The 23,419-nt window shown below is 34.2% G+C and overlaps 1 protein-coding gene and 2 long non-coding RNA genes across 3 annotated transcripts in view; 1 reads left to right on the forward strand and 2 right to left on the reverse strand.

Annotated features, from left to right (window-relative positions):
* Nucleotides 1–2,243: 2,243 nt before the first annotated feature.
* On the reverse strand, nucleotides 2,244–3,968 carry LOC111707717 (uncharacterized). Its single transcript, XR_002766506.1, has 3 exons — nucleotides 3,862–3,968; nucleotides 3,348–3,413; nucleotides 2,244–2,777 (listed from the first exon to the last, which is right to left on the reverse strand). It is a non-coding gene; the product is annotated as an uncharacterized LOC111707717 (long non-coding RNA).
* On the forward strand, nucleotides 3,445–3,834 carry LOC111707725 (uncharacterized). The gene is made up of 2 exons (XR_002766511.1): nucleotides 3,445–3,647; nucleotides 3,728–3,834. It is a non-coding gene; the product is annotated as an uncharacterized LOC111707725 (long non-coding RNA).
* Nucleotides 3,969–5,241: 1,273 nt separating the features above from the next.
* Nucleotides 5,242–23,419, reverse strand: part of LOC111708040 (probable ATP-dependent RNA helicase spindle-E) — a gene marked incomplete in the record, with an annotated part of 19,994 nt that continues 1,816 nt past the window's right edge. Inside the window, 18 exon segments of the mRNA XM_023481289.1 lie at nucleotides 5,242–5,299; nucleotides 5,457–5,553; nucleotides 5,750–5,902; nucleotides 6,887–6,952; nucleotides 7,370–8,199; nucleotides 8,364–8,643; nucleotides 8,755–9,686; nucleotides 9,962–10,088; nucleotides 10,975–11,051; nucleotides 11,680–11,771; nucleotides 13,008–13,059; nucleotides 13,306–13,485; nucleotides 15,318–15,416; nucleotides 16,312–16,390; nucleotides 17,017–17,072; nucleotides 18,957–19,019; nucleotides 19,412–19,522; nucleotides 22,656–23,072. Coding sequence (XP_023337057.1) covers nucleotides 5,279–5,299; nucleotides 5,457–5,553; nucleotides 5,750–5,902; nucleotides 6,887–6,952; nucleotides 7,370–8,199; nucleotides 8,364–8,643; nucleotides 8,755–9,686; nucleotides 9,962–10,088; nucleotides 10,975–11,051; nucleotides 11,680–11,771; nucleotides 13,008–13,059; nucleotides 13,306–13,485; nucleotides 15,318–15,416; nucleotides 16,312–16,390; nucleotides 17,017–17,072; nucleotides 18,957–19,019; nucleotides 19,412–19,522; nucleotides 22,656–22,796 — 3,456 coding nt within the window.

A 23,419-nucleotide genomic window follows, 5' to 3' on the forward strand; every position in this document is an offset into this window, starting at 1 on the left:
AATAAACTCTAGCAGACATAATAATATTATGGCTTTTGAAATTAGGTATTACAATGCTAATTCATAACAAAGACGATATCGAATTCGTCACTGAATTCCCATGTTTTTTGGGACACCCTGTATAAGACATGTCGCCCATAAAATCTTTAGAATCCTTAATTCCGACTTCTTTAGCATTCTGAATTTTTTTATTAATAATATTGTAGTAGAAATTTTACGAAGGAATTGAGTCTTTTCTACAAATTTAATTCTTCTAATCCCTAAAGTTTTGTAACCTGTTGGAGTTAGCTTTTGATGGACTTAGATTATTGGATCTAACAGAATTCATAGTTGAAAATATCTAAGGTCTACGACGTTTGAATACAAAGATATATGGATTAGAAATTCAGTGTTTGTGGCGAAGGCTCCATTCCTTTGCGTAATGGTATTGGTCAAATGGAATTTTCCGTTACGTTCATTAAAAATATCAGAATTTCAAACTGGAGTATTTTTTTTAATGAACACTGCACAACATTAAAGTAGAAGGGAGTTAAATTTAGAAGGAGTTTAAGCAAGAAGTAAAACAGCGACTAAACCCATAAAACAGCTAGTACAGGGTGTCCCACGAAACATGACAGTATGCAGGACGACTTGAATGTCGTCTTGATTTTTGATAAAATTTGCTGCGTTTATTTGTCAACCTAATTTAAGAAGTAAATTTCTAAAGATAATAATCACAAAATTTCCCTTGTCCTGCCATTTCCAAAATGTGGTCTGCCTTTTTTGTGCTTTCAATATTGCCCGAGATATGAAGAATTTCGTTCAGATTTCGACAATTTTGCTTTTATTTAACAAAATTGAAATCTGAACCAAACTCTTTATATCTCCGGTAATATTGAAATCACAAAAAACGCAGACCACTTTTTGGAAATGCCAGGGCTAGGAGAATTATGTGATAATTGTTTCAAGAATCATACATGTTAAAGTAGATAGAAGAATAAATGTCACAAATAAATTCTAATACCAAAGACGACTTTCAAGTCGTCTTGCTATTGTCATGTTTCGTGGGACACCCTGTATGAAACCAGACATATAAACATTTTAATTTTACAAGTACTTAAACGAAGATTCAGAGAAAGGAAACTGCTGGAAGTAGGAGAACAGTTATTTCCTCTAAAGCTGTTCTTCAATTGGATAAAGAAGGTTCTGGAAAATCCGAAAAACCTTCCTACAGAAATAAATGAGAATTCCGGAACGGAAGAAGTCATGATTTTAAAACAAATGATTTTTAGTCCGGCTTCAACCGAGTTCTGAACGATGTCAATTATATAACGATTGTTCTTTCATCAGAGAAGTCTTCTAGTTAGCCTCTTATTTTTGACGCATGTTTCTTGTTGTAGTCAAACTTTCGAGGGCTTCTGATATACCTTATTGGTTGTATCTCTCGTGGATTAAAACTATATTTTAGTCAAATTTGTAATAATATATTATTAAAAAGAAAAGGGTTTAGATAATTTAAATAAAGGAATCGCGAGTCTTTGCCACAAATTCAGTTTTTGTAAAACCTTTATCTTTGCAACCTTATGATGTAAACCTGTGGCGGTTATGAAAGTCGTCCTTCTTGGAGAATTCTCCGCGGCAGCTGAGAAGCTAAAAGGGGAGTTTCCTGAGCCACGTATTTCACCGGACTTTTTAACCATGTAATTTAGATAAATATATAGTTAGTTAATCTTGAACCTTTCGAAGTTTATTTAGCTGATCGCCAAAAACCTTTGATATTTCAAACTTACATTATTTGATCTAATTGCATTCATAATTTGAAATATTAAAGGTCTATACGACATTGGGTTACAACGATATTGAAATTAGAAAATCCGAGTTTGTGGCAAAAACTTAATTCCTTTAACCATTTCTCCCTGTCAATCAAATGTTTTCTTGACCTAACAAACTTTAATAAATTCGAAAAAAATGTTCCTTTCTATGAATCAGTAATAAACTTCTTAAGACCAGGTCTGAACCTTCAGGATGTTTTAAAATTCTATTATAACCTGGATTTGATAGACTAAATTATTAACCGTTGAACCGTTAAATATATCCATATCGGGCTTCAGAGAACACTTTCAGAATTTGGAATTGTCTTTAGTCCTGTCGAAGGCTCGTTAAAAAAAGTATGTGCAACACTGTTCTTTCTACAACAAAAAACAAGTGTCTTTGATGCGTTATGAAGTTAACTGGTATTTCTTAAAAAAAACGTGTTCCCTTAGTTTTACATTGTAAATATTTTATTTCACACATATTACAATTTACAATAAAATATAAACAAATTGAGTAATACAATATTCAAAGACAGCTATGTTTATCCAATATAAAAAAAATTAAACATCTTTCATTCGTTAGAAAGTTTGCTGCCTTTTATGTGAAAAAATGAAACGGAAAAACTAGACATTTTTTCTTAAAATGTACATATTTGAATAAAAAATAATTCCAAGTAATGATGTAATGTAATACTTAAGAGATTTTCAAAAAAAAATTATACCACCGAACATAATTAAATCTTGCATTTACATTGATATGAACGTATTAACTTCAGCGACCGATGGTTTAACGAATCAAAGTCGCAGAACTTTTACGTTCATACCATTGTATGACGAACTACTGCATACTCTTCTCATAGTCTACTCACGGATAGTTTGTGCTCCTCAGTTCTCATGTGCTGATAGATCTGATCAGGACAGGACAGAGTTCTGCTGCAGACAGGACAATACTTAACCTCATTGAACTCTTCCTTGTTGTTCATCCTAAAAATACATATTACTGAAAGTGTGTTTCATCCTAGAAATTATTACTGATCGTGTGTTTCATCCTAAAAATATATTACTGAACGTGTTTTTCATCCTAGAATTATTTTCTTACACGTGTCGTTTTTCATAGAAATGTATTCTCAATAGTGCGCTTCTAGCTAAGAAATATGATCTTTAACGTCTTTCATCCATTATTATAGTCTAACAAATGTTACTCATCCTAGAAATATGTTCTTACACGTGAGTTTAAAACTAGAAATATATTCTTAAACGTATTTTTTTAAATGTATGTTGTTACACCGGTTGTTCATTCTAGAAATGCTTATTTTTTCTTGAAATATTTGATCGTGTCGTTCAGCCTTGAAATATAAGGTTACTATTTTACGTATCGTACTGAACTTTCTTGATTATTTGAACAAGCTATTTTATAATTACTATGGATTCGTTTATTAATGCATATAAGAAATGCAAATAAAAATTTTAAGATAAATTTTGCAATATTACTTTTTTGATGATATATTAAGATACTTAAAGCTGTTGTTTTAGCTATTTTCATTAAGATCTTACTCTGAATACAGTTCTAGTTTCTTCATTTCCTCTCTCCAGTCCTTAAGGCAGGGCGCTTCTATTTCTCTAAAATAAAAATCTTTAGATTTAATATTGTAAATTAATATTAGAATACTTTATAGGATGTTTTGAAATTAGGCATTTGATCTATTCCCATTTTACTATATATAATATGTACAATTGCTGCGCGCACGCACGTATGTATGCCTGGATCCTGAGTATAGCTTCAGTAAGGCTTAAACCAACCATGGACGCTGATGTAAACTTACTTTGATTTCTTTCTTAAAAGATGACATTCGTGTAAGTAATTATATGAAATCATTATAAAAATTGTTCTTATCAATGTTATATTGTTGCTATAATACTTCAATCTATTTCAGTTAAACATCCAAACTCTTCTACCAAGTAACATCATCTGAATAAAGAATTAAAGAAAACACAGTAAATTAAAGTGAGAGTAGTTTGAAACCGGTCATTCCAAGGGAAATCAATACATAGGAAATGATATAATAACCTGAATATCTCCTCTGACGGCTTTGTGTTTACACCCCACCAGACATAGCTTTCAGATCTATACTTGAGCTCCCCTTCCTATAAATATATAGCTTTCAGATCTATACTTGAGCTCCACTTCATACAAATATATAGCTTTCAGATCTATACTTGAGCTCCACTTCATACAAATAAATAGCTTTCAGATCTAAACCTGGGTTCCACTTACTATAAATATATTTATCTTTCAGATCTATAGAGCTCCACTACCTATAAATATATAGATTTCAAATCTATACCTTTAGCTCCACTTCCTATAAATATATAGCTTTCAGATCTATACTTGAGCTCCACTTCCTATAAATATAACGCTTTCAGAGCTATACTTGAGCTCCACTTTCTTTAAATATATAGCTTTCAGATCTTTAATTGAGCTCGAATTCCTATAAATATTTAGCTTTCAGATCTATACTTGAGCTCTACTTCCTATAAATATATATAGCTTTCAGATCTATACTTGAGCTCCACTTCCTATAAATATATACCTTTCAGATCTATACTTGAGCTCCACTTCCTATACATATATAGCTTTCAGATCTATACTTGGAAAGTAGGGATTTTCTATGGGAATCCCTCGATACCCTCCCTTCCTGTCCTAATGCAAACTTCCAACTGCTCCACCTCAACCCTACCTGTTTGCCACAAACAGCATTTGGAATTGATTTCTTAGTGGACAAATGTTGTGAGGAGCTCCATTTTTAAGACCAATAGCCGAAACTAGGATTTGGAGACAAAACTTAATGTACAGAATAAATTTAAAATAATTGCCTAATCCATATATCCTCTCATGGTGGTGCCCCCCTGCCTAAACCTTCAAGTCTGATCATCTTGTCAGGTCAAGCAATCCTGGTTAGGCAATAGAACTGAAAACTAACAACTGAAGCAGAAAGTGAGTCTACTTAATCAGAACACAGTTCATACAATTACAATTGAGCAGAGTGTCCCAAAAATACTGGTTTCGACAAATATTTTTTTTACCAAAATTATCGGAATAGGGACAGAAGGATAAGAAAAAAAGGAATTTTTCCAAAATTATCGGAATCAGGGAGAGACGGATAAGAAAAAAGGAAGAAGGAGAGAAACGATGACAAAAATTCAAAAAAAATAAAATTGTTAGATACTTGGGTTTTACTTTCTATAAATATATAGCTTACAAGATCTATACGTGTTTTCCCCATTCTTTAAATAATATAATACAAGAACATGAAAATGCATGAGTAAGACAAGAAGTACACAAAATAAAGTGTTCACAAATTTTGTTGAATGAATATAATTGTAGAAAAGGGTAGGTACATATNATCTTCATGATATAATCTCTCTACTCATGCAGTAGTTTGACCTGATAACAATACAATTATTATCTTCATGATATAATCTCTCTACTCATGCAGTAGTTTGACCTGATAACAATACAATTATTATCTCCATTATTTAACTCTCTTTTAATTCGGTAGGTTTAATCTTATTATTATTTACATGATATTATTTCCACACTGCACTCATGCACTAACTTGAACTAAAAACACATAACTATTAGATAAAGGTCCTCTCTTATACCTGGTTGATCCTCCAGACCCCTTCAGGACCAGTGCTTAGAAGCTCACCAAGAGAAGACCTAATCCCGTTTATTAAGTTCAGCTCGTCCATCCCAACCCTAAGATAAAGATAGTATAAAGTTCAACGCATAATTTTGCTTCACACTTAAAAATAGATTTTTTTTATCCTCCAACGTGTTCAAAAGTTTGAACTTTCAAATCTTAGTCAAGTTAAAACATAATTCTCCTCTCCCTATTTTCTTATTTACAGAAAAAAAACAGTTTACTGAAAAAAATTTATTTTAGAATCCCAACCTGCAATCGAACTCAATCTCCATATCAAACTGTGGATTCAAGGATTTCCATTCAGGTTTGTTCCTGGTTGACAAATTACTCTCCATCTTGTATCCTAGTCCTAGCAAACATCCAGTAAAGTTGGTTCTCTCCTTGTTCACACGTATCTGAACCCTGAAATCGGAATTTAAAGATTTCTATTGGAACACTTTTTATTACCTGTGAGGAAACAGAAGACTAGGTTCTAAGATCTGGGAGCAAACACAAGACTAGATTCTACTTGGGAGCAAACACAAGACTAGGCTCTACCTTGGAACAAATACAAGCCTAGGTTCTACCTGGGAACATACACAAGAGTAGGTTCTACCTGGGAGCAAACATAATTGACTAGGTTCTACCTGGGAGCAAACACAGGACAAGGTTCTATCTAAGAGCAAACTCATGACTAGATTCTACCTGAGAACAAACACAAGACAAGGTTCTACCTGGGAGCAAAAACAAGACTAGGTTCTACCTGGGAGCAAACACAAGACCAGGTTCTACCTGGGAGCAAACACAAGACCAGGTTCTACCTGGGAGCAAACACAATACTGGTTCTACCTGGGAGCAAACACAAGAGTAGGTTCTACCCATTAAGTAAACACAGGACTAGGTTCTACCTGGGAGCAAATACGAGAATAGGCTCTACTTCGGAGAAAACAAAAGACTAGGTTCTACCTGGGGGCAAATAGAGGACACAAGACTAGATTCTACCTGGGAACAAACATAAGACTAGGTTCTACTTAGGAGGAGACACAGGACAAGGTTCTACCTGGGAGCAAACACAGACTAGGTTCTACCTGGGAGCAAACACAAGACAAGGTTCTACCTTGGATCAAAAACATGACTAGGTTCTATCTTGGAGCAAACACAAAACAAGGTTCTACTTGGGAGTAAACACAAGACAAGGTTCTACCAGGGAGAAAACACAAGACTAGGTTCTACCTGGGAGCAAATACAAGACTAGGTTCTACCTTGGAGCAAATACAAGACTAGGTTATACCTGGGAACATTCACAAGACTAGATTCTACCAGGGAGCGAACACATGACTAGGTTCTACTTGGGAGCAAATACAAGAATAGGCTCTACTTGGGAGCAAACACAAGAATAGGCTCTACCTGGGAGCAAACATCATTGCAAAGAACTGTCCCAATCCTGGCCTAGAGGGTAACCAACATGTGTTCCTTAAATTTTAACATTATTATGCTGTAATTTGAAATCTTGAGACTAGATTAAGTCTGATAAAAAAATAGAATTTTCTTGTTTTAAGTCTCTCCAAGCTTGTTTGGAAAAGCTGCAACCTGTCATCTATTTGGGTAAAGACTTAAATCTACTAGTTTGAAGATGTATAAAGACTTAAATCTACTAGTTTGAAGATGTATAAAAAATATGAAAAATTTAACAGAGTAGATTTTTTAGATAAGCAAATTACACTATATTTGGTCGATTTTGAGTGCAATTTGTTTGCGATTTTGGAAGTGCTAAGTAACTGTCTTCACGCATTTTGTACAATGAATTTGGTACCACTGACAGCATTTAATTAACTGAACAGATTTGATAATTTGAGAAACTTAAGCAATGTAAGCATAATAATTCTAAACCTGAGAAGGATATCTTTAGATCCTCCACTGCATTGAAGCTGAGCAGCAACCATCCACACATTGTGTTCCACCCTGGGAGAAAAATCCAGGAGGATCGAGTTCACACTGTCGCTCTCAATCTTGGCCTTCCCTACAGATTTCCAGTTAGGTTTGTGGGCAGACAAGATGTTGGTTACAAGAGGGCTAAAGGGACCCTTCAGCTTTACAGCCATGGTTTCCAGTCCTCGCTCTATATTAAACTGCCTCTCCTCCTCCTCATTATATCTACCAGGACGGTTCAGATAATTCTTCATTGCATCATTATTTAGATAATATTCTGCTCGTTCTTTAGCCCTCTCCTGGCTGATAAAGCTCTCAACATTAGCTTCAGCATATTGGTTATCCAACAACCACTGCCTCACCTCTACCTGGTGACCCTTCTCATTGTACATTTGAACCGTGCTCAACTTTATCAGATATTTGTTTACACCATTGTTACTGGGTATCACAGAGTAGATATCTGATAGGAAACCACGACCACTGTTATCTCCCTCCTGGAAGAGTTTCTTGAACGCTATAACGGATTCCTGGTCCCAGTAGTGAATAGTTCCTCTAGTTTTGTTTGGTTGTATGCTGGAGATAGCACACTCAACTGCAATTGCTGGGATTGATAAATCTGCTCTTAGCTCAGGGGCAATCAGTCTTAACTGCCTGTAGTTGAGAATAATGCTGCTTCCATGATCTACGAAGAAAATCTTAATCCTCGAATCTTCATATTTACTCTCTACTCTAGCTCTGTAGTAGACCAAGTTACCATCATGGTCAACTGGTGCAAGATATAGGTCTCCAACCTAAAATTATCAAATCAAAAAAAAATTCTTTTACGTTCATGATTTAAGATAAATAACATATATACATCTTAATTAGGTTCTATGAAAACAGGGTTCATTTAAAAAATTTTGGAACAACAACAACTCAGACATCACTATGTTATCAAGTCATATTTGTTTTATACCTTAATAAACTCAAGACGTTCCACGATTAGACACTTGTCAATATTCTTGCGAATCATCTGCATAAGAGAAACATGCCTTTCCTCCTGATCTTCACGTTCAATCCAAAATGAACTTGGAGACTCAACGTGGAGAAGTTTGAACTTAATCTTGCTTTCATTCATATCCGGAGCTTCCAGCTGATTGAGCTTCGTGGACAACCGTCCTGCATCCTTGACCTTTAGGTTCTTTAGGTACAATTCTGCCTTATCTGCATCGTAAAGGTTGATCTTCATGTCAGCCCTGGAAAATAAACACCCTTTTTCAGAAATATCAAATGGATGATTTATTACATTAAATTTCCATGTTTTTTTTAATTTGCCACTTAATGTTTTAATCTTAATTAGTACTTACTGGTTAGTCTTTCCCAACTTCAGAGCTGTAAGAACGTTGTCCGGAATGAAATTCTCTCCAATCCTGCCTTGAGCTGCTCCCATCTCATGGGCATCCTTCTTCAGTGTTATAACAATCTTGGAGTAACTGAACTGGATCTTTTCAATATCTTCTTCAGCGATGGCAGGGGATAGAATTTTCTTGACCTGGTTATTGTACAACTCACCATACTTACAATGATCTCCAGGAAAGGAGAAGTATACTGAGCAGGTTGGATCATTACTCTCCAAGGTTTTGTATGCTTGCTTCTCTCTCTCAGAGTTGTGGTATTTGAAGAAGTAGTTCGGGTAAAACGCACCGAAGATCACAATATCACGGAGTAATCCTGGATCAATCTTGGTAGCTGGAGGTGCCTGACCTATCCTCGGGGAAATAATCCTCATAAATTCCAGACTATGATGTATTTCATCGATCAGAAGCTTCATCTCGTGAAGCTGATTAAGCTGAAGATTAAACTGCTTGCAGAACGCTTTCTCATTCGTCATATTTCCATCCCTCTTTAAACTGAATGCTCCGCTCTCCCGCTTGTAGCTCCAGGTTTTGTACGCCTGAAGGATCGCAACAAAATCCGATGCAGTACCTCCGGCCCAGTGCAGCTTAGAAGTGTAGGAGGCGAGCTTCCTGGAGAAGAATGTGGAGAAGATTGATTTCCCGTTGAGTCCTGCAGCAATAATAACCATATCCTCCAGGACACCAAATATATGACCCAAGACAATCATCTTTCCTAGAAGAACATCAACGGGTAGTTTAGCAACGATCTGTCCGAGGACGGTAATATCTCCATCATCTTCAGCATCTTCTCCTTTCAGTGTAGGGAGTAGAGCACCAATAAGCTTGAGATTCTGAACTGCTGAGTCTATGTCCTTTCCATTGGGAGGGTCCATACAGATGGCCTTAATTGTTCAAGGTTAAAAACGAACAAATATTTGTTAATCCCACATAGCTTTAATTTTTTACTTTATTGAGTCTTTAAACAGGAGTAAATAATTGAGCAAGGAGAGGTTAAAGGTACTTGATACAGCAAGTTAAAATATATACTTTAAGGTATTTAACGGAATTACTTCTTCACTTTATGACCTTTTCCATACCTTACACGATGTTTAACCCACTGACTTAATCTCCTCTTTAGCTAACTGAGATTTACTGGATTTAATAATTAAAAAAATACCTCAAGTCGCTTGGTTAGGCAGAAGTCAATAACATAAACAATATCTGGTATTGTAACTGAACTCTCTGCAATGTTAGTGGATAGGATAACCTTCCTTTCATTAGGACTGCTCTCAACAAAGATCCCACTAAAGATTAAGAAAATTTATCACAAAAAAATTAAGAACATTTTAAAAATAATTAAAGTAATAAAACAAAATTACATAAGTAACTAAATTTTTTAGAAAAGTGAGTCGTTTTTTAAGATTCAAACAGGGCACCATATCATTGATATAGCATTTAATGATGGATAAAATAATAAGGTTTAACGGTTTTGACGGCATACAAATTAAGATCTAGCAATTAACCAAGTTAAAAATTGTGATACATATAAAAGTTTAAAACTAATTTTTTGCAATATTTTAGGTTTTGAGTGAAACGTCTAGAGATATGGTTAACTTTTAAGATATAGCATTAGTATTTATAGGGCTTAAAAGGGGGAGGAAGAGGGGATAGAAAAATGGGAAGGAATAAGAAAAATGAAAGGAAAAGGGGAAGAAAACAAGAAAGGAAAATGGAGGAAAAAAGGTAGGGAGAGAGAAGGGCGGGAAGGGGGAGGTTGGGAGGGAAAGGGGAAGGTTGAGAGGAAAAGAAAAGGTTGAGAGGGAATGAGGGATTAGGCAAAGCAGGGAAGAAACTTACTAATACATTTTTGCACTATGCAAGTTATTTTGGAGAACTTGAGAAGTACAAGTAGACAACCCTTAAGTGAAATGATGAGAAATTAATTCCTAGAACAAATATATTCCAAGACTTACAAATAATCAATCCCAACTTCTCTGCAGTTGCCACCATACCTTTAGTTTTTTTTTTAAATGCCTGCGGCTCCATGTCTTTTAGTCATCAAATTTTGGGGAGAAAATCAAAGAATTTTATTTACCATGGTTTAGGCAAAAATTAAGTTCAAAATTCAAAGGACAAAGATTGAATTAGCAATTTCTATAATTTAACACGCGAATTATTTTGATAAGATACCTGTGCTCCTGCCAGGGAATTGAGGAATGGAGGGGAATAATATTGAGCAGAGGCCCTTCACTCTGAAAACCATTCAGTTAAAATATATTGACCAGAGAACCCTGCTTGTAATTTTCAGGAAATTCAAAGACAGAAAATGAAGAGGTAAACTTCAACANATAAATGATATGGTCTTGGTGTCGAAATAAAAATGACTAATAATTACATTACATAATTCAAATAAAACTTTGCGACTAAGAACTAATTTAAGATATAATTTAAGGATAACCCTCAACAGCAAAACAAGAAGAAAAATAGTGAGTTTGACCAACTGATTCAATTATTCGGTACAGATAGCAGATAATTCATTCTTTAGTGAGTATTTCTTTAAACCTCCTTTGTTAGTTTTAAATTAACCAGGAAACTCATTCTTATTATTCAAATCTGGGAACTTTAGTACATGTAGGATACTTATAATCCCGATCGCTTAATCTCGATATTCACTGTGAGCAACCTCTTTCAAATCTTTTTTTTGATCAAAGCTCCCTTCCACCCCTGACTGGGTATGATAAACTTACAGGAAATCAAATAAAGATTTGATTAATCTGCAGATTAAAAAAGATTGATATCAAGCATTGATCTCAAAATCCAAATAAAGAAAGTTCACAGCTCAGGTCTCCAATGTTATTTTCAAAGAAGTGTAAAATCCCTGTAAAATTAGATTACCTCCATTGCTTTGGGATAAAGCTTGGGCTCGTGTATAGAGATAAACTCTAGATCGTGCTTGTGAACATTCTTGAAATCGTTCAAATAGTTGACTGAAATAATTATATTATTATAGGTTTTAATTACTGAATATACCAAGCTAATGATGAACTAAGTCACACTCTTCATGTATTATGCTTCATTATCTGTGTAACCCAAAAATGATGCGACTTCGTGGACAACTTCTGGAATTTATACCGTCCATTTTTCTAAGTTCATGATGATTGCTTTTCTCTTTGCCAAATAATATTTCAAGCCAGATAAAAACTAAATTCAAGGCAAAAAACTCAATTTAACCTTGGCATCATCTATTGTATGACTTTCAGATCGTCTTTACAATCCCAACCTTTGTGCAAAAATTTTAAAAAGTGTAGTGAATTTTCTCTGACATGTGTGTTGTTTTTTTAGCTGATAAGCAGTTTTATTTTTTTCCAGGAATGCTGACTGAACTTTTTGAAGGTTCATGTTCAAATTCATCGTTCAATATACTTTCACAGGTTGTAGAAAAATTTCACTGCACTAGGTGGAGTTTGAAAATTCTGAGGATATTAATTGTCAGAATTCCGCCTTAATAATGACAAATGGGATAAGAAAGGTTAAGAAAGGAGTGGATATTTTCAATAAAAGAATTTTGGTTCTAGTAAGATTCACTCGGACACAGTGCTTCAGAGTACGGGAAAGAGAACCACTAATATTGTCTTTTTCCCCAAGTGGGGTGTACTACACTGTTATTCCACACATAGGTTCTGTACAGCAACAAGAAACTGGAGAGAGTTGTATAAGAAATTGACTGCTCTCAGTTTCCTAGATGCCTACACAGTACACATAGAACCAGATTCAATGGAAAGAATTAATGTCTTTTTGATGAGTTTGGATGCTTATTAACAGCTAACCAGGCTTGTTCCTTCAATGTTTCTTGTAGTTCCATTAAGTTCTTTTCCATTTGTGTGTAGGGGTGTACATTGTATACACCCCTGGCTAAAGTTTTCCTAGTTTGCCATTTTCTCTCTCACCCCCCGTATGTCTGAGTACTCATACTCTTATTGCCTTGCATTTCTTCTGTCCGTCTCCAGTAAGTATTTTAATATATTCCCCCCAACCCCCAATGATGTACAAAATAAATATTATGATTTAAGATTTATGATTTAAGATGTATGATGTATGATGTATGATGTATGATGTATGATGTATGATGTATGATAACTTTAAATCATAATTAGTAATTACTGATTAGTGATTAGGCAGTCCATAAGGTTAATACTTAATTTAGTCAGATAAAATTTAAAATAGTTCCTTAAGATATGCCAGAATGAAGTCCACATCTAAATCACGTTCATGAACCTGGAGAAGAAGTAAGGTAAGGCTAATAAAAGGTATTATAAACTACGAAACTGTAAGAAATTATCCTTGGTTTCTCTTTAAGAGTACAATTGACAATTTCCAATAGTATCTTTTAACCTGTACCAGCACATCGAAGAAGTTTGTGTCCTTGAGGGTAAATGATAAGTGAATCACTTTTGTTTAATTGAAGAAAACATTATCATTTATGGAACATAATTCATATGAAAAGAACTACTACAAAATAACCTCGTCTAAGATGATGTGTGTGAAGGTGTTGGCAATGTTCACATCATTGATGAGCATCATCTTTAAAACTCCAGTAGTGACATAGAGAAGACGAGTATCTGGAGACTTGTTCATCTTATCTAGTCCAACATGATATCCAACTAATCCACCCATATGCCAACCTCGTTCATTACACACCCTCTGATCATCCATAATTATTAGGTTTAGAAAGTGTTCTAGTTAATATCAATAATACACTGTTGAAATTTTCAAGTTGATACCAGGTTATTTGTATTTTATGGTTTTGTTTTTCATTTGAGTGCAGGGGTGTTATATTTTCCTGACAAATAATTCCACCCACCCCGTCTTTTGATTTTTTTTTACAGAAAAATTATATATGTTTTTTTTTAGGGTTGTATTTGCTTAATTGGGGAAAATAAATGATTTTTATGGGAAAATAATCAAATTTTAGAGTAATAAGTATGAAAAATTATAATAAAAATTGGAATTCTATGCCAATTTCATTCCCCCCTCCCCACACCTTTCCCAGATCTTCAGAAATGATTTTTCTAAAAATATACACCCCTTTTCATGTGCAAAGGTAAATACTGATTATGGTTTAAATTCCTCTGCAATACTCTTCGCTGCTATCTTCCTTGGTTGAGTTACAATAATGTTGACGGGTTCCCTCAAGGTTGATTTCTGTTCCAGGATAAACTGTGGAATCTGGACCAAACTTTCTTATTATATACTTAATTGATCAATGTAAAAAGTTTGGAGATTTTTGCCCCAATTTAGATGTTCATTGTTACTTTTAAGATCGGAAGGCGAAACTTTTGTGTCTCAAAGAGACTGCAATTATGATGTTGAGTGCCCCTTCATGCAAAAATGACAATGTCCGATTCACAACAGTAACCTTGAAACCTATATTTGATTAATAATGTGGAAGATGATGTCTTTTATGTAGGTTTTTCAGTTTTTGATTTTTAAAATTCCTTTTATTTCCTACAGGAGATAACACCTATTTCCCAGATTATAAACATTTACATCTAATTATTACTGAATCAGACAGAGCTTTCAAGTTTACCTTTGTGAATCGGGCATTGCTATCTTTGCATGGAGGGTCACTTGAAATTATGCTTACAGTCCCTTAGAATCTGTGATAACTAGTCTTAGCCGACTACCTTTCCCATTGAGGGCTGAGCCTGAGGCGTAGGATAACTCTTTAATCCCAGGAATAAACAAATTTTCCCAATTTTTAAGAGTTAGACCCCGATTTAAAAGTTTGTCCACTGGATACTGGGTTCAGTAGCTTGATGCTAAGCAATATCCCAAACCCTCAAAAATCACTTCCCCTCTACTCAATGGGGAGGGGAAGCTGCCAAATGCTAACTGTAAAGCTTTTCCAAGGGTTCTTTAATATCTTTTCTTTAAAATATTATTCATTTTTTACATTAACTGAAAGTTTTGCGGTAAAATTTTTTAAAAATACTTGGGAAAGGAGGGAAAATCGACAAAAATTTTAATTCCAATAAAAACATAGAAGTATTATAATTACTGGAAGAATTATGAAAAATTATGATAAATCAATCAAAATAAAAGTTCAGAGAAAATAAAAGACAAGTGTCCTGTGTAGTTTTCCCGCAACCAGTATGCCCGCTGATAACAACAACATTGTTATCATTAACTAGCTCTAGTATCTGCTCCCTAAAATATTAAATCTATTCTTTATGGTTAATTTATACACAAGGTTATCCAATAATTGTAAAATCAGGGACATTTTGAACAAGTATTTTTAGAGATTTGATTTTTTTTAGGGTTGTATTTGCTTAATTGGGGAAAATAAATGATTTTTATGGGAAAATAATCAAATTTTAGAGTAATAAGTATGAAAAATTATAATAAAAATTGGAATTCTATGCCAATTTCATTCCCCCCTCCCCACACCTTTCCCAGATCTTCAAAAATGATTTTTCTAAAACTATACACCCCTTTTCATGTGGAAAGGTAAATACTGATTATGGTTTAAATTCCTCTGCAATACTCTTCGCTGCTATCTTCCTTGGTTGAGTTACAATAATGTTGACGGGTTCCCTCAAGGTTGATTTCTGTTCCAGGATAAACTGTGGAATCTGGACCAAACTTTCTTAATATATACTTAATTGATCAATGTAAAAAGTTTGGAGATTTTTGCCCCAATTTAGATGTTCATTGTTACTTTTAAGATCGGAAGGCGAAACTTTTATGTCTCAAAGAGACTGCAATTATAATTTTGAGCGCCCCTTCATGCAAAAATGACAATGCCCGATTCACAACAGTAACCTTGAAACTTATATTTGATTAATAATGTGGAAGATGATGTCTTTTATCTAGGTTTTTCAGTTTTTGATTTTTAAAATTCCTTTTATTTCCTACAGTAGATAACACCTATTTCCCAGATTATAAACATTTATATCTAATTATTACTGAATCAGACAGAGCTTTTAAGTTTACCTTTGTGAATCGGGCATAACTATCTTTGCATGGAGGGTCACTTGAAATTATGCTTACAGTCCCTTAGAATCTGTGATAACTAGTCTTAGCCGACTACCTTTCCCGTTGAAGGCTAAGCCTGAGGCGTAGGATAACTCTTTAATCCCAGGAATAAACAAATTTTCCCAATTTTTAAGAGTTAGACCCCGATTTAAAAGTTTGTCCACTGGATACTGGGTTCAGTAGCTTGATGCTAAGCAATATCCCAAACCCTCAAAAATCACTTCCCCTCTACTCAATGGGGAGGGGAAGCTGACAAATGCTAACTGTAAAGCTTTTCCAAGGGTTCTTTAATATCTTTTCTTTAAAATATTATTCATTTTTTACATTAACTGAAAGTTTTGCGGTAAAAATTTTTAAAAATACTTGGGAAAGGAGGGAAAATCAACAAAATTTTAATTCCAATAAAAACATAGAAGTATTATAATTACTGGAAGAATTACGAAAAATTATGATATCAAAATAAAATTTCAGAGAAAATAAAAGACAAGTGTCCTGTGTAGTTTTCCCGCAACCAGTATGCCCGCTGATAACAACAACATTGTTATCATTAACTAGCTCTAGTATCTGCTCCCTAAAATATTAAATCTATTCTTTATGGTTAATTTATACACAAGGTTATCCAATAATTGTAAAATCAGGGACATTTTGAACAAGTATTTTTAGAGATTTGAGAGGAGAAAATGAAAAACTGGATTTTAACTCACATTTTTTCAACAGATCATTTATTCACCCCAATTCAATTCTTCAAGACCGAGTATTCAGCATAGTAAAGTAGACTATTATATTCATTGGTGCTGAAATAATGTTGGTGTAAATTCAGCCAATGAGAGATCAGAATATTCAACCAACTGAACAGTATGTATGATGGATATAAATTATAATTTTCTTCAACTTAACTCTGTATGGTTTATCTAGTTTAGTCAGGGTTTATGTTTTTAAGAATTAACCCCCCAGGATAAATTATCTTTGACGATCTGGGAAAAAAAATAAAAATTGGACATTAACAGGCAAGTCTTTCATTCTTTTTCATAGTAAACCCATTAAAAAACATTCAGCAATTAAAATCTAACTACTAAGGAGGTTGGATAAAGAAAGAATTTTTAGAAACATTTACGCCCCTTATCTTAACTCCATCTCTCAATATTCCCGGCCAATTACTCAAAAGATTTAAAACAAATTTTTAAGAAATGATCTAACCTGTACTTAAAAACAGCCAAATCTAGTTTCCTGTTCCTTGTGAACTGGTACGGAACCTGCAGAAGAGGATTCATATAAATAATTTTACATATAATTATACAATACACAAGACGTGTATGTGCCATAGATAAAGATAGATTGCGCATAAGACGACATTTTTCATCTTGAAAGATAAATGTACAGAGATGTTTTAAAGATATTCCAATATATAGATTTACTAGGTCGGTTGTGAACATTGGCTGTTCTTATGTCATTGAGTACTTGTGGTGTACATGAGTTCTGTAGAGAGAAATTTAAGTTAGTTTAGTCCTTCTCATGTCCGTCTTCAGTTCTCGTCAACATGATATATTCAGGGTGGCCAAAACTTTTTTGAAGAAATCCGTACAAAAATCCGTACATTTTCAGAGGAAATCCGTACAATCCGTACAATTTTCGAAAAAAAATCCGTACAATCCGTCCAAATTTCGAAAAAAAANGGAGAACTGAAGAACTAGAGAACTGAAGAACTGAAGAACTAGAGAACTAGAGAACTAGAGAACTAGAGAACTAGAGAACTAGAGAACTAGAGAACTAGAGAACTAGAGAACTAGAGAACTAAAGAGCGTTGATTCTAATTTTTAAAACGGTTTACATCAGTGTGTAGGCCATTTAACAACCAAACAGTTAAGTTATAATTAGAAAGAGTGGATTGTAGATTTAGGATCTAATATAATTAAAAATAGCGTGGTACAGGGGTTGCTAACAAAATTAGAAGAAAGTTAATATTAAACTAAAAATGAAAATATTTACAGATAAACAGAAGAAACCTGAGAGGATTTTCTCAGATCTGATAAAGAGACAGATAGATAGGTAGATAAACAGACAGACAGATAGATAGACAGAGAAACAGATAGATAGACAGAGAAACAGATAGACACATAGACATATAGATAAACAGAGAGACAGATAGGATATATAAACAGATAAATAAAAAGATTGATAAACTGACATGCAGATAGATATACAGATGGATAGACAGATAGCTAGATAGATAGATAGCTAGACATATTGCTAGACATATAGCTAGACAGAGAGCTAGACAGATAGACAAATAGATAAACTGACATGCAGATAGATATACAGATGGATAGACAGATAGCTAGATAGATAGATAGCTAGACATATTGCTAGACATATAGCTAGACAGTTAGCTAGACAGATAGACAAATAGATAGATAGATAGACAGATAGCTAAACAGTTAGCTAGACAGATAGCTAAACAGCTAGCTAGACAGATAGACAGATAGATAAACACATTCTCAAATGAACACTTCTGGAACATATTCTCAAATGAACACTTCTGGGATCTCGAAAATTATGAATGAATTTTGATTGTCAATTGAAACGTTAATCAATCTAATATTATTTAGAATGCAGAAAATAAGTTTATCCAACTTCATTTTGACGAGATTTTTTTTGAAATTTTCATGAAAAACTTGCTGAAATGAGTAAAAATTTTAAAAAACCGGTCTATTTCCAGGATAAAAATCCGTACAATCCGTACAATTTTAGGGTTACAAAATACAAAAATCCGTTTAATCCGTACATTTTGGCCACCCTGTATGTTGCTCAGTGAAATATTGTTCAAATAGTTCCATTCCTGAAGTTATTTTACACTCTCTTATTAAATCCATTAAAAAACCAAACCACCCCGCTTATCATTAAAGTACACTTTGACCCCTAGAAGTATGAGTTCATGCAAAGATAGCAATTCCCAATTCACAGAAGTTCCCTGAAGAGCTTTCTCTGATCAAGCATGAATTACATATGAATGTTTATAATAAGGAATTTAGTTCTTAATTATAAACTTATCTTTTCAGTTTACCATCAGATATCTATTGAAATCCACAAGTTTCCCTTTCCTTCCATGCCATACTGCTTAGGGGTATCATAAGTGTCACCTGTAAGTCCTCTTTAGTGGCTGTAGTGTTACTGAAGGCTGATGAAGAACACGTCGATTCAGACTAGAATAAATTTTAAACTTAAAATTCAAATCCTTGTAACTATAACAGGAATAAGAGAGGGGTTTCCTGCAGAAAAGATCTGCCTGTTGCCGATTTTTCCCCCCTAGAAAGCATTGAACTTAAAAGTAAAATTTTGGGGCAGCTTATTGTTTAAAATGGTTTGAAATCTGAAATAGCAATTTTATGACAAGATCTAACCAACTTTTGAAACCAAAATTCGTTTTATAACTGTTTAATCTTTCAACCGGACTCACAAAACCAGGGTTCGAAGCCCAAATTTGATTTGTAAGAAAAACAATTCTTTCCAACTCCTAAATTAGAAAGCCCTGTCTCCAGCAACGCATCAAACTGTAATTCATCGAATAGTTCCAGCTAAACAAGATTAATCCTACCTCGATATCACTTTCAGAGCATATACTTGTTTCAGCACAGCTTCCATCAACTACAGTTCTCCTCTTCCCAATCCGTTCTCTTTCAACCATCAGTTTCTCCTGCTCGTCTTCCTACAAGTTTAATAATAATCAGTTTTTCCTGCTCGTCTTCCAAGAAGTTTAATAATGATCAGTTTTTCCTCCTCGTCTTCCTGCAAGTTAAATAATGATCAGTTTCTCCTGCTCGTCTTCTCACAAATTTTAATAATAATCCATTGTTCCTGCTCGTCTTCCTGCAAGTTTAATAATAATCAGTTTTTCCTGCTCGTCTTCTTACAAGTTTAATAATAATAATAATCAGTTTCTCCTGCTCGTCTTCCTACAAGTTTAATAATGATCGGGTTTTCTTGCTCGTCTTCCTGCAAGTTTTTTTTTAATAATAATCAGTTTCTCCTGCTCGTCTTCCTGTAAGTTTAATGATAATCAGTTTCTCCTGCTAGTTTTCCTGCAAGTTTAATAATAATCAGTTTCTCCTCCTCGTCTTCCTACAAGTTTAATAATAATCAGTTCTCCATCTCGTCTTCCTACAAGCTTAATAATAATCAGTTCTCCTGCTAGTCTTCCTACAAGTTTATTGATAATCAGTTTCTCCTGTTCGTCTTCCTGCAAGTATAATAACAATCAGTTTTCCTGCTCGTCTTCCTGCAAGTTTAATAATAATAGGTTTCTCCTGCTCGTCATCTTGCAAGTTTAATAATAATCGTTTTCTCCGGCTCGTCTTCCCGCAAGCTTAATAATAATCAGTTTCTCCTGCTCGTCTTCCTGGAAGTTTAACAATAATCAGTTTCTCCTGCTTGTCTACCTGCAAATTTAATAATTACGTTTCTTCTGCTCGCCTCCCTTAGAGTTTAATAATGATCAGTTTCTCCTGCTCGTCTTCCTGCAATTTTAATAATAATCAGTTTCTCCTGCTCGTCTTCCTGCAAGTTCAATAATATCAGTTTCTCCTGCTCGTCTTCCTGCAAGTTTAATAATAATCAGTTTCTCCTACTCGTCTTCCTACAAGTTAAATAATAATCAGTTCTCCATCTCGTCTTCCTATAAGTTTAGTAATAATCAGTTTCTCCTGTTCCTCTTCCTACAAGCCTAATAATAATCAGTTCTCCTGCTAGTCTTCCTACAAGTTTAATAATAATCAGTTATAAGCTTAATAATAATCAGTTCTCCTGCTCGTCTTCCTACAAGTTAAATGATAATCAGTTTCTCCTGTTCGTCTTCCTGCAAGTTTAATAATAATCAGTTTTTCTGCTCGTCTTCCTACAAGTTTGATAAAAATCAGTTTCTCCTGCTGGTCTTCCTACAAGTTTAATAATAATCAGTTTCTCCTGCTCGTCTTCCTGCAAGTTAAATAATAATCAGTTTCTCTTGCTCGTCTTCCTGCAAGTTAAATAATAATCAGTTTCTCCTGTTCGTCTTCCTGCAAGTTTAATAATAATTAGTGTTTCCGGAGACACAAAAAAAGAAACTGATAATTAAAGTGGTAGGATTTTTAATTTTTCTTATTCATTTCATTTCACATTTACGGAAGTACTTAATATTTCTAAGATGCCGTTTTAATAATGTAAATCCTAAGAAAAGCATGCTTTAATGGGTCGGATGTAATTTTAAGTCTCCTTATATTAGAAGTTTGTACAATTCTAAATGATACCCTTTAAACCTTTGTCAAGAATGAATATGATATCCTTATTTTTTAAGCTAGAACTCTTTTGCTTTCATTTGTGGTTTTTGAGTTACAATAACAAGCGGATTTATATTGCGAAGACAATAATAGAAACTGTCAGAAGTAGATATGCTGTAAAATGGGAAAAAAGACAATATTTTCTCATGTTTTATCCGATGTAGATGTTTAACGGGTTAATCGGACATACCGCGCTTAAACATGGGATCCCATGAACTTGCTTTCTAAACATTGATTACTTTTGTATTCCAAATATTTCAATTCATTTAGCAATTATAAAATAAAGTTTTTAAGTTATTATTTAAGTTTATTTGTGACCTGGTTAACCTGGGACGTAAATTTTCTAGTAAATAAATTTTAAGCCCCCCCCCCCTCCCGGCCTTTCTGGTTAAAATAATTTTTGCTTCAAAAGTTATATATGCTTAAGTGGAAATCTTTAAGGGTTATATTCGCTGAATTTTGGAAAAAGGGGATGGTGGAGATGACATGTTTGATGTGGGGGGGGGGGGGGCTGCCTTAATTTTTGGTTCAAATCTTCCAATTTTTGGCTGCACGCCTAATTAGTGATCGAGTTTCCTTAAATAAAATCAAATTAATTTTAATGACCTCAAAAGACCTCTAATGACCTCCACACCTAGAAAATATTTTAACTATGGTTTTATGCATATCAAACGAAAGCTAGGAACCCAAGGAATACAGCAGCAGCAACAAATCAAGTGTTTGACCTTCTAACAACCTCTAATGACCTAAATGACCTACAAAATTAAAAATGTTGAAACTATGGCTTTATGCATATTAATTAAAAGCTAGGAACCCCAGGAATACAGTAGCAGCAACGAATCCAGTGTTTGACCTTCTAATGACCTCTTACGACCTCTAATGACCTAAATGACCTCCAAAAATGGAAATGTTTTAACCATGGCTTTATGCAGATCATTTAAAATCTAGAAACCCAAGGAATACAGTAGCAGCAACGAGTCCAGTGTTCGACCTTCTAATGACCTTCTAATGACCTCTAATGACCTCTAATGACCTCTAATGACCTCTTATGACCTTAAATGACCTCCACAAATGGAAAATATTTCAACAATGACTTTATGCATGTCAAACAAAAGCTAGGAACCCAGGGAATACAGCAACAAATCCAGTGTTTGACCCGCTAATGGCCATAGTTAAACATTTTCATTTTTGGAGGTCATTTAGGTCATTAGAGGTCGTAAGAAGTCATTAGAAGTCGTTTAATTTAATTTTAGGAATTTCGATCACTAATTAGGAGTGCAGCCAAAAAATTGGAAGATTTACAACAAAAATGAAGGCAGGCCCCCGCCCTTACATCAAAAGTGGCATCTCCACCATCCCCTTTTAAATTTTTAGAGAAAAATTGATGAATTTAAGGGAAAAATTAATGATTTCCTTGGGTAAAAAGTATCAAAAAGAATAAAGTTGCCTTCTAATTTCAAATTCCCCCCCCCCCCAAATCATCAATAAAAATAAACACTAATACATGTTACAAACTTAATGTTTTACCTTGAACTTGTTCCATTCGGTGTCTGTCATCCCTCGCCACACCACCTCTTCCTCATCCCCCTCCATGACAGTTCCCTTGGGGACCCAAGGATCTGGGGGTGGACTGCATAACTTCTGCAGTAGTTCAAGCTCGGACGACATTGTTTATCTTTGAACATAAAAAAATACGCATTTCTAATAAATGTCCCAGATGACATTTTGTAACAATTTTAAATCTACAAACTATTTCACAATCGGTACAGTGACAACTGTTCACTGTACAGTAAAAAAAAATATGTTCATAAATCACATATTAAGTTGCTGAAAAGCAAGGTAACCACAAACACTATTTACAATTGAAAATACTTGATTCCAAGTGATCTAGACCAGGCCCAGAAGAGACATCAGTGAGAGCAGACCCAGACCTCCTGCAAGTCCCTGAGACACAAATAGTTATGAATGGTAAACAAGATCGAGATCAAGATCAAGCATTAATGTCGATATCCACAATACAAGAGTTCCAAGCTCAGTTTGTACAATAAAAGGACATTTTTTATCAAAAGATACACACTGATAAATTTAAGGCCGAAAATAAATAATATAATTAATATAATTTCTAGAGCATATAAATCATTATCCCCCCCTTCTTTGAAAAAACATTAAATGTATGTTTATTTTTAATGTAAAAATAAAAAGTACGAAAAAAGGATGAAAAAACTCGCCTTTTCATGTTTAACTCTTCATTTTTCCAATAGATCTTCAAAAACCATTCCCCCCTCCCCCCC

Source organism: Eurytemora carolleeae, unplaced genomic scaffold (assembly GCF_000591075.1).
Source record: "Eurytemora carolleeae unplaced genomic scaffold, Eaff_2.0 scaffold105, whole genome shotgun sequence".
Lineage (NCBI taxonomy): Eukaryota > Metazoa > Arthropoda > Copepoda > Calanoida > Temoridae > Eurytemora > Eurytemora carolleeae.